At 29.2% G+C, this 12652-nt stretch overlaps 1 protein-coding gene across 2 annotated transcripts; it reads right to left on the reverse strand.

The window, feature by feature from the left end:
• Nucleotides 1-3723: 3723 nt before the first annotated feature.
• Nucleotides 3724-7245, reverse strand: LOC109798695 (trifunctional UDP-glucose 4,6-dehydratase/UDP-4-keto-6-deoxy-D-glucose 3,5-epimerase/UDP-4-keto-L-rhamnose-reductase RHM1). 2 transcript variants are annotated; one of them, XM_020359055.3, is made up of 3 exons: nucleotides 7082-7245; nucleotides 4641-6212; nucleotides 3724-4553 (listed from the first exon to the last, which is right to left on the reverse strand). In XM_020359055.3, the coding sequence occupies exons 2-3, from the start codon at nucleotides 6201-6203 to the stop codon at nucleotides 4113-4115; spliced, it is 2004 nt and encodes a 667-aa protein (XP_020214644.1). In that variant the 5' UTR covers nucleotides 6204-6212; nucleotides 7082-7245; the 3' UTR covers nucleotides 3724-4112. The 2 variants fall into 2 exon arrangements, with proteins under 2 accessions (XP_020214644.1, XP_020214643.1); XM_020359054.3 differs by having other exon boundaries at nucleotides 4641-6215.
• Nucleotides 7246-12652: the final 5407 nt, after the last annotated feature.

Genomic DNA, 12652 nt, shown 5'->3' on the forward strand with positions numbered 1-12652 from the left:
CTTAGACAAATAAAACCCATTTTTTTTAATTAAACAACATCGACAAAAGAAGCATTACATCTCAAATATATCTGCCCATCACAAATATATTACAGCATACCAATAGGCCCTCACTACAGTTAGGTAATGCAAATTCTTGGATTTGTGTACCTTTTTCAGTCATACTAAGAGCAATCAAAATTAAGAACTTTTGCATGTAGTCAATACCAATTTTTATATTAATCAATTCAAGTCAAGTCAAGTTTTTCCCCAGAAGATACAATTTTATTTCAGTAAATTGACTTGTGTAATAGGATCCTAAATTTGAATTTTGTTATCATCATCATCGTAATACTGATAAATAAAAGAAACATGCAAAACAAATTTATTCCAAAATAAAAAGATTAGATACACATTTGAATAAAAAGAAATACTTAAATTCCAAAAATGAATTTCTTTATGCAAGCGAGTATCACGCTACTGCAAGGAGGAAGGAGCGCTGCGATTGCGAGAACCTTGCTTGTGCGCCAGTTGCTCCTAACGCACCACGAGTACCACGCTGCACGCCAGATGCTTAGTTTATTATTTATGGCTGAACACACGAGGCCTATTATTTAACATTTATTTTTTATTTTTTATTTTTTGCTGAGACTTTAGGTATATCAAATTTATTTTATTTTAAAATATTTCAAATAAAGAAAACTAATATAATCCATTTCTATTCAATTTCTTTTATGGTCGACCAAATAAGATCACTCTAAATGATAATGACAAATTTCTCCCTCCCTCCCAATATGAATAAAGCTACATGACTGAATTCGTATGCTATAACATTGATTAAATTAAGATACTATTGTTCTCATGTTCTGATCATTAATCCTTTCATTTATTGATGTTGTATTATAATATGAGAAGGAATATAAGTTTATAAATACACATAGGTTTTTTTTATTGATAAGAGGTGTTTTAGATAGTGATTAAAGATAAAATTATAAAGATTTGATGTATATATGGATGCGTTTATATTATTGATTTTTAAGTAAATATAAGTTAAAATTAACACAATTTTTGTTTGAATGACAAAGAATATAAACTTATTTTCATATTAAATATTGTTTAAAAATTTGTTATCAAAATTGATTTTAAGTGTATAATTATAAATTTGAAAAGATAAAATTTCATAATTAATTTTGTTTGATGGAGAAACTATTAATAATTATTTTTTAAGTGATTCAAATTTCTCACATTTTAAATACAATAAAATCAATTTTGAATATGTTTGATGTGAAACCAAATAAATCTTTAGACTCAATAATCAATATCATGCATAAACAAATGTGTATAAAATCTTCTACACAATAATTGATTTTTCAATTTACTTTATTTCAACCTTTTTGCTCTAATCAAATTAATGCCTTAAAAAATCCATGTCATTATATCACGTTTTGCATCATGTTGCCTCCACCGCTACGCATCACATCATCCAACAAACACACACCACCACCATGCATGGTGGAGATAAGATAACACAAATCTCACTAATTCTATGTTAGAAATTGAAACCACGATGATTGCACTTTTTTTTTAAGAGAAATACTCAACACTTTCATATGTATACTCTTTTAAACATATTCTCTTAAATTGAGAGAAACTTATTTAAAGACACAAACAAATGTTGATAGATCTTATATCTTATTTAATAATTAAATTTTTTATTTTTATAATTTTTTTAATAAATTATAATTAATAATAAAGAATGTATTAAAAAGAGTGTGTTAGTGACATTTGTTTTGTTAATATTCTCTTGTTAGAGTTGAAAATGAGCCGACATTAACGTAAAACTAATGAGATCATTATGGCTCCAACTCCAAAATTTATATATATATATATATATATATATATATATATATATATATTTAAAATTACTATTTTTAATTTAAATAATTAAGTAATATATTTTATTATATTATTATAATTAATTTATCAATGCATATGATTATATAATTATTTAAAATTTATATATACTCACACATAATATTATTATAGAATTATTGATTTGAAAAATATATTATAATTTAAAGGTTATTTTACATTTTTTTTGAATTTCAATAAAAAAAATAGTATTGAAATGAATGTAGAGATTAATTCTATAAAAATAATATGATTTATATATATATATATATATATAATTAATCAGAATGATAGTGATAAGATTCTAAGTAAGAACATTATGTTAATTTGATTCTTCTAAAAATATTATTTTATGCACACCATATTAGAAAAAATTTTAAAATATAAAATTACTTTAAGAAAATTATTTGAATTGCAATCTTTTAATCTCTATTGTTAAAGATTAAAAAGATATATTTTAAACTATAAAAATTTTAAAAATAATTAAAAATAAATATATGAATTTAAAAATGTATTTTAAATTATAGAGATTAAAAATAAAACAAGTAAAATTATATTAACTAAAAAAAGTATTATAATCCTCGTTAATTGTTCAATCCAATATTAACTATCCAATTATTTTGTTTTATATTTTTTTAATAGAGTACCTTTTTTATTGCTAAAATGCGTAATAAAAATTTATATTAAATATTCTTATGAGTTATTGGATTGAAACTCAATTTTTAATTAACGTATAAGAAATTATATTTAAGTTTAGTATTTTTTTTTCTTTATATTTAGTTGTGTTGAGCTCTCCTCTTTCTTATTTCCACTGAAGAAAAAAATTAGATACAAGTACTTTTGGCATTATTTTTCCATTAAAATTAAGTTTTACTTTAATAATTTGTATAATAGAAATTTATATTAAAATTAATATAAATAAATTAGCAAAGTGAAACTCTAATAAAAATTTGCAGAGTAACACCACCAAAATAAAAAATAAAAAAATAAAAAAACTTAAAATGAACCGGTGTGTATATATTCTGCATGAGAGGGAGATCTATTAAGAGAGAGATAGACAATTTTTAAATGATAATAAAATTGAAAACATCACCATCAAGAACTGTATTATGTTTTGTCGATTCCTAGAAGATTTGTTGTGTCCTCAAAAGAAAGAAAGTTGTTGACTTGCTGTCTGAATTATAATAACAAAAATTTGATTAATTTATTTTTCCCTTTTTATATACCACGTGAAAACCTTATTTCAGGGGCTACTCGTACTAGTTGATCCACTAGTTTTTCTTTTTTGGTATGTGATTTCTCTTCAAAAATAACTTTTCGAATACAAATATAATTGTTTTATAACCATTCATTTAGGGAGCGTTTGATAGAAGAAGAGTTCCTTTTATACTTAAAAATTATGATTTCACAAATTACAAATTTTGAAAATTATTCTAAAAAAAACTAAAATTCATTTAGTTACTCATAAAGATCCTAAGAGTCTAAGCTATTAATATATAAGACTATTAATATGGATTTCTTGAGAAATAAGAATTCACGCATTGGGTTACAATATTATTTTTCAGGTTATATAAATATTTTTACAAAATTATCCTTTACAAAAAAATTGTCTTCCTTGTATGGTGTACTACTCATGTCATAATCTAACATGAAAAAATATATCATATTTATCTTAAAATAACAATTAACTCTTTGAAAATTGACGACAAAATGCTTGAGAAATGTTAGGATATATGTGACTACATCAAAAGGGTTAGTGTAACATAACATCACATAATCACTGAATATCTGAAGCAAAGCAAACCTTAAACAAGATCAGTGAAGTGAACACCATTTCTTTTACTCCAAAAATAACAAATAATTTCTCTTATTCAAAGATTTTCATTCTATATTACAGATAATTATTCAAGTACATCTCAATAATGTAACCAATTATTTAAAATTTTCATTCTAGATGAGCAATAAAAGAATACAGCCCTTGCAGGGTGCAAAAGTTGCCCATCACAGGCTTGTAGATGACAAAACATGTAACTAAAGCTGCTGCTATTACCAAAGGACACTTGAATATATATGAAGAAATGAAGACCTGGAAAACAAACCTAAACCAATTGTAATACTAGCCACACTCTACACACAGTAACTGAATGGAGCTAAATGTGGAATAATATGTGATCTATATAGCCTCAAGGCACGACTTCCTTGCCTAGTTAACATAAAGCTGCTTATTTCTTGTTTGGCTCAAAAACATATTTGATGAGTGATTCCTTGATGGAAAGCAATTCTGGGAATTCCTTCTTCAACTTGGATGCATCCATCTCATTGTTGCTTCGAGGAGCCACGATCACCTTCGCTTGCTCCTCGAGGGTGAAGTTAGCCCACTTGAATTTGGGGTCAATGTAATCCCTGTACATCTCAAGGATCTCATTGTGGCTCACAACCCCAGGATTTGTGAAGTTCCAGATTCCCTTCAAGTTTCTCTTTGCCATCTCAATTGAAATAGGAAGCAGTTCATCCAAAATAGTCATACTGTTGGGAATGTTAACTACCTTGTTGTAACGAGAAATCTTGGTGATGAAGTTGCGTGGGTTGCTCAGATCAGACGAAATTGGCATGCGAACCCTGAGGGTGCATACATTGTCATATTCTTTCAAGAGCTCCTCGACCTGATCAATGTTCAAATACAAGTAAGTTATTATTGATGAAAATTCATGATGCAAAGATTATAAAGCCATGCAATGTTGGAAACTCACCATAGCTTTAGTTTTGGAATAGAAAGAGCCAATGAAATTGGGCTTGTCTTCCTCCTTGAAACCAATGCCAGAGCCTTCAGGGTGTGTTGCATTGTACTCGAATATGCAGCCGGTAGCATAATTTATCATCAAAATCCCATTTTCTCTGCAGACATCAGCCAATGTCAAGGTACCAGCAACGTTGGCACGGATGGTTTCGGTTTTGTGGGATTCACACCAATCAACATTGGGTCTGCCAGTCACTCCTGCAGCGTTAAAAACATGTGTTGGCTTCACATTGTGAATATCAGCCAAGAGTGAAGCACGATCCTCTAGGCGACCCTTTCCATATTCATATGGAATTCCTTGCTTGTCGCACAATTTCCCCAGCAAACCCCCAATCCACCCAGTTCTACCATAGATCAAGAACTTAAAAGGAGGCTTCTGCTGAGAGCTGGTGCTCTTGGACGATGGAACAACCATCTTGGTGTTAGATGAGCCAACAGGTGCAGCCTTTCCCTCTCCAGATCCGTCGGCATGCCTCTCCATGCCACCAGGCATCATCAGCATCCTTGGATGAGGAAGCAGCGCTCCGGTGACATCGCCCCACCAATCAGGGTTATTGATGTACCAATCCATGGTTTTCTTCAAGCCTTCTTCCCAAGTGGTCCTCTCAGACCAACCCAAGTCCTTCAGCTTTTGATCATCAAGAAAGTATCTCTGATCATTAAATGGTCTGTTCTCTACAAATTTTATGCTAGTTTCTGAGTCCATTTTGAAAAGTCTGCATATATCTTTGGCTACATCAATAACCCTCCTTTCCTTCTTTGTCCCAATATTGTAAATATGGCCAACCTCTCCCTTGTGAAGGACAACTTCAAAAGCCTCTGCAACATCTTCACAATATAAATAACTCCTCACGTTAGAACCATCCCCATGAATTGGAAGATTCTTTCCCTGCATAGCCAGGAGGATGAACTTCGGGATTAACTTCTCGGGAAACTGATTCGGCCCATAAACATTGTTTCCACGAGTTGTGATAACTGGTAACCCATAAGACCTACCATATGCCATGACAAGCATTTCTGCCCCAGCTTTTGTTGCAGAGTATGGGTTTGTGGGAAGAAGTTGAGAAGCCTCATGGTTTCCTACAAGAGCATCCTCCTCGGTCTCTCCATAGACCTCATCAGTACTCACATGAATGAACCTTCTGATCTGGCCAGTTACCTTGCAGGCTTCTAATAGGACATGAGTACCATATATGTTGTTCTTGGTGAACTCAAAACTATTACCAAAGGAGTTGTCAACATGGGTTTGAGCAGCAAAGTGCATTATAGTGTCAATGGACTCAGTGATGAGAAGGTAGTTAACAAGATCAGCACTACCAATATCCCCCTTCACAAACTTGAAGTTGGGGGATGAATTAGAAGGAAGGAGGTTCTTCAGATTTGAACAATAATCAAGTTTGTCAAGCACAACAATTTTGTAATCAGGGTAACTCCGGACAAGCCGATTGGCAACATGAGACGCAATAAATCCGGCTGCCCCAGTAATGAGGATATTCTTTGGTTTATATGAAGCCATGTTAGGCAACTTCTACAATAAAATCAAGACAAATAAGAAATATCAATTACAACTACAAACAGAAAATAATCAATCTATCATTTTACAAAAGCTCAAAGTAAAATAAAAGCATACAATATAAGCCATAACAGAATTTGAAAAGAACTTCGAGGAGATTAAAGCAATAAGGGTGTTAGATGGATATTGTAGTTTAAACTTTCAACCTTCACGCTACAAGTTCACAAGAGAAAATAACCATAAGGAACTTATAGGCTTATAGCTCCAAAAGCTCGTTATGAGTCCAAGAGAAAGAAAAGAGTAAAGCAAAAGAAAATATTGTATTGATTTTTGTTAGTCAAGATGTCAAAACAAAAACAAACGAACGAACATACATACATACATACAAACATACAAACAAAAGGTTATATTTTATATTCTTCATCAATGAATTACTAGACAGAAGTTCCGATCTTCAACATCTACGGAGAACACAAAACACAACAGAACACGAAATGCACAAAATTCAACCCCCAAAGAAAAACTAAACTTCCTCACAAAAACACTAAAACATGCAGCGATTCTTTTTTCTCCAACATAACCAAACACATTGAACACATCCTAGCATACTTAGGAACCCGGAATTGATAACCCGACACAGATCTATTTTTCACCCTGCCAGCACATGAAATGCTCACGTGGAAATCAAGCACCACAATTGGGAACAGAGAGAAACGCCATCTTCACAATCACCAAAGATCCACAAAAAAGGAGCAATACCCAGATCATAAAAAACACTCATTTTCCCAAAGCTCGATTATTTTCACGAAAAAACCACAAAAACATGAAATGGGCATGGCCAGGATGCAAAAACACCCAAGGGGCGAAAGAGTAAAACTTACAAAATGGAAGCGAATCCAGAACAAAGAAGAAAAAGAAGAAGAAGAAGAAGAAAATATAGTTTTGAGACAACAATGGAATAAGGAAAAGGTGGAAGATTCGTTGCTAGTTTGGGTGTGTTGTGTGTGTTAATGAGAAGAGGAAAATGGTGAATGGTGAAATCGTATATATGTAGGCGTCTATATATATCAACTGAGACGGTTAAGGGGAGCCAGGGGATCCTTCAAATTACGCAAATGCCCCCTGACTCTTCCACTCAATCTCTCTCTCTTGGGGCACATTTTCATTTACTTTCTTATAATTCTAAATATATATATATATATATATATATAGATTCTTTTATCATTAAAATTTTCTAAATCTTTATAATCCATTAGTATTTGAATTACTTTGATTTTAATTTCTTTCATTCTTAAAATATTTTGTTTGGATAAGTTAATTCAAATTTTTTAAATTTTAAATTATTAATTTGAATATGATAATTTGATTCTACCATGATAAAATTAATTTTAAAATTTTATTTGTATATTGAGATTCTTAAATAAAATTTTATAAAAATAAATATTAGCCAATTTTTAAATATTTAATAATTTTAAAAATTAATATTAGATAATATTTAATAATTTTAAAAATATTTTTGAATATACAATAACTAAAAACATGAAGAGATAAGAAATAAGATTAAATATATAAGTAAAATAAGAAGAAAAAAAATATGAAAAATTTCAAATTCTTACTTTTTTGAGAGAATTTGAAATTCTACTATTTCAAGGAATTTTACAAATGATTGAATTTCAAATTCCTTGTAAATTCTCTATCCAAACAAAGTATTTCATCTCAAAGGATTTGAAATTCTTCAAATAAATGAATTACTCCATTTAAATTCTCCATCCAAACACACTCTAAGAGTCTTGAAGGGAAGTTTTTTTATAATTGATTTTTTTATGTTAACTTTATTTTGTTTCCTTACTAGATAAAAATAATTTGATAAATAAATTATTTAATTATTTAAGGGTATTTGTAATACTAGCCTAATTGTAGTAAATTTGGAACTAATAATTCATTTTCTCTTAGAATCAAATATTGAGATATTGTTATAATTTGTGACAGGGTTTGTAATATTTTCAGTTCATTTTTTCATTTTTTATTTGAAATTTAATTTTAATATTTATTTTGACTTACGAAATATGGTTATTGTTCTCGTTTTAATTATTATTTTACAAAATTATATATTTTAATTTATCTCATAGTTTTTTAAATTTTTTCATCATTATTAGCAACGTTAATTTGAGATAACATTTATTGTCACTTATTTGTACTATATTTTTTTAATTTTTAAATTATAAATATTTGTTACTTTAATTTTTATATATATTGTAGTGTATCTTTACATTAATAAAAGTAAAAAAGTCTGAGTAAAAAACTCTTATATAATATATAATATAACCTTATTAACATTACCAAAAAAAATTATATAACCTTAATTTTTAGTAACTTTTTCTGTTCAAATTTCTTCTTTTTTCTCTCTCAAAATAGATATGATTTTCAAATTAAATTATTTGCATAAATAATATTTTCAACAAAATCCATGCATTGTAGTATGTGGATTTTATTGAACCTTATTTAGTTAATTCAATTTTTTTAACGAGACAAGTACGTGTAATCGTCATACTAAATTACAAGTCTTTTTTTTTCCTCTTAAAGAAATCAATTTTCATCAAATTTTAATATATTATGATCATTTTTTATAGTGTTTGATCGGAGAAAAATAGAGAAAAAAAGAGGAGAAGGATTTTTTTAAAATAATTGTTTGATTTAATTTTTAAGAGGAGATGGGAGCAAAATCCTTCCTAATTCAATTATAACTTTCCTCCAATATTTGGGAGATTTACATGGAAAGGAAGAAATTTTAAAATATTTTTAATATAATATTTAAAATATCTTCATTTATATTATTAAATTTAAAATTATAAGAATATAAAAGTAAATTGATTTTTAAAATCTCTCTTCTCTCCTTATGAACTAAATAAGAAAAGACTTATCTCCTCCCCCTTTCCTGATCATCCTCTTAACCAAACAAATCTTTAACTCTTTTTCCCTCATTCTCTCCCCTCCCCTCCTTTCCTTTGAACCAAATGGACTATAAAAATATATTGTAAGTCTACTATGAAAATCATTTTATAATACTATTCATTTGGTTGAGCAGGGAAAAAAGTTGTTTGAATTGAAAACTCTACCTTTACTTTTTACCTACCCAATTAACCTAAACCAAGTCAAAATAAGTAAGGGGTTTAGAGGGAGAGCATCATTACCCTGTTTTTGGCTCAAGCACTTAAAGAGACTCTTCTAGAGGAAACCTTTGAGAGAACCTTGAGAAATGGCATTTAAAGGTGTGAGACCATAATGTTTACATCAGAAATCGTCATTTGAACTAGAAGACTAAGTATGCATATATGATAAGTATAAAGATTGTAGGTAATGAGGCAATCTCTAAGCCTATTTACTTTGTTTGAAATTGGCTTATTCAATTAGTATCAAGGACAAAAATGAAACTCAAGTCTTTGTTTGTCTTATTGTGCATGTCCTCTCATTCGTGAAAGTTGATACCGATTAGATATTAAGGCTTGTGGTGTTGGTTGTAACACTTGAAATATTTTGTTGAGTTTATAATGTTGAAGATGACATATTATTATAAATTTGTTGATTGTGGCATTAGGTAAAGTTAAGTTTTAATTTAAAGATGTTTGTTGCTTTTTAAGTTTGTAATTTTTAATGTTTTAAGCAATACTATATAATGTTGATAAACATGTTTATAATATTGAATGTTTTATTAGTTGATGACATGGAAATATATATTTTACAAGTCGTCTAATGTGATTTTATTTTTTATTTATTTTTTAATTTATGGATAAATCTAATGAACTGATTTAATCTAAACAAACCAATCCAATCTAATTAAAGTTGATTGAATTGGATCAAAATATGTTTCAAATTCAATCCAATCCATTTTAACCTTACTCGGTGATTTTGTTACTCCAAATTCAATTTTTTAATTCACCGTTAGTTGCAATTAATTTTGGGCCAATTGTCTGAGCATTTTTAATATAAATAGCTTTAGTTTTTCATTGTAAATAACGTATACACTTATCAAGACATGATAAAAGATTGAGGACTTGTTCTCTTGTTATGTTGATTCCTCGGCTTGTCTTACTTTTATTTTTATTATATTCTTTTTATTTATCTAGCATGACTATATGTGAGTAGACTCTCTTTTTTTAGAATTAGGGCTTAACCCTTGAGGACATTAAGTTTAATTAAATTATTTAGTAATTTGTGTGTGTTCTCCTCTTAATCTCAATTCTTAGCATTTTATTTATATGAAGTATCTAATCACCTTTTTTATAGCCTTAGATAGTTTAGAAAAGAATTTGTAAGGTGAACCTAAATTTTGAAACCCTAAAAATTGGACTTAGGTTTTAAATCATGAAAGAGGGTTTAATCCTTAAAGGATCAAATGAATTAACAAAAAATGAAATATGTTTAATTGAATATAGTTACCCAGGAAAGTAGGAGTCAATTCAAGTAGGCAATCATAAGTATCTTTAAAAGGAATGAAGGGTACCTTAGGTTAATCCACCTTCAAAGAGAACCTGGCAAATATTGAGGAAGACATTTAAATATATAGGAACTCGTTGTGGGAACCCTAATCCTAAAAATTCATTTTATTGTTAAATATCCCAATTCATGTTACCTTTAATTTTCATAATTAATTCTCATTATAATTAATTATTAGATTATTATTAATCAAACTTAAACAACTTAAATCTTTGTTTGCCTAATTTATTCAAATAGAGATTATTTAAAGGTCAAACATGTGGTCCATGTGGACTCAATATTTTATTATTTGACAAAAATTGTACATTTGTTATTTTCTCACATGACTGGTGCTTAAGCCTCGGAGTCCAATGACATGATCCAAGGTACATGACTCATAAGTAAGTCTCTTTTAGTTGTACTTTATAATTCTAGTGCAACTCATTTTTTTTATATCATATGTTTGTGTTATTGGATAAAATTTGACAGTCTTCCCAAATTTTGATTTAATTGTTGAAACTCCACCTAGTGGTTATGTTTGTGCATATGGTGTTTATTTGGGTTATCCTTTGTCTATATCTAATGAATAATTTGTGGTTGACTTAATTTGCTTGCATCTTAGTCAACTAGATGTAATTTTGGGTATGGACTAGTTATCTTTCAATCATGTCTTGTTAAATTGTTTTGATAAATTTGTTGTCTTTGGTGAGTCTATTAAGAGGGTAAGAATAAACTTTCAAGACTATCAACCAAGAGAAGACATCCTTATAAGTAAAGGCCTAAGTTTACATGATGCTAGCTTCCCGAAAAATAGAAAGAAAAATTGTAATGAATGGAGTACCTATAATGAGATTTTTTTAAGGATGTGTCTAGTTTAGTACTTGAGTGTGAGGGGGTTTTCCATAGAAATAGTACTTGGTACTAGACTTACATTTGTAGCACCTTATAAGATGTCTCCCTTAGAAATCCCTTAGAAATAATTGAGCTTAAGAAATAGTTTGAAGAGTTGTTAAAGAAATATTTTATAAGGCCTATTGAGTCACCTTGGGGAGTGCATATGTTGTTAGTTAAAAAGAAAGATCAAAGTACAAGGTTGTGTGTAGATTATCATCAGCTAAATAAGGCGACTATTAATAATATGTATCCTTTGCATAGGACATATGACCATATAAACCATTTGGTGGGAGTTTCTGTGTTTAGTAAGATAGATCTTAGATCTAGTTGTGATCAAATTTGGGTGAAGTTTAAGGATTAAGAATAGGCATTCTTTTCCAATGACTACTTTTAAGACTTGTTATGGTCACTGTGAGTATTTAGTTATATCTTTTAATGTAACTAATGTACCTAGTGTGTTCATGGACTACATGAATATAATCTTTCATCCTTATCTAAATAACTTTATGGTTGTCTTCATAAATGATATTTTAGTGTACATTGTGACTATGAAAGAACATTTGAAGGTTGTGTTGTAGACTCTAATTAAAGGATAAGTCAGTCTATGTTAAATTTTCCAAGTGTGAGTTTTGGTTAGATGTGGTTAGTTTTATAGGTCATGTAATATCTAGAAGGGGTATGTCAGTTGACTTGTCTACAATAGAAGCAGTGTTTAAGTGAGAAGTTCCAATCTTTGTGAGTAAGAATAAAAGTTTTCTAAGCTTAGCAAGGTAATATATAAGGTTCATAGAGGGTTTCTCTATGATAGCTTGCCTTTAGCCAAGTTGACTCATAAGGGTTAGGCTTTTGTGTGAAGTGCCAAGTGCGAGAGTAGTTTTCAAAGCCTTAAGGAAAAGTTAACATCTAAACTTATTTTATAGTTGCCTAATCTTATTAAGCCTTTTGTAGTGCAATGTGATGCATCCAAAATGATTATGGGAGGCGTGTTGATGCAAAAAGGTAAAGTAGCATCTTATGCTTCTAGAAAATTAAAAACTTGTGAAAAAAACTATAATATTTGAATAGTTCTAAATTTGAGGTGTTTA

The sequence above is a fragment of the Cajanus cajan genome, chromosome 8 (genome assembly GCF_000230855.2).
Source record: "Cajanus cajan strain Asha chromosome 8, NIPB_CcT2T_4, whole genome shotgun sequence".
Lineage (NCBI taxonomy): Eukaryota > Viridiplantae > Streptophyta > Magnoliopsida > Fabales > Fabaceae > Cajanus > Cajanus cajan.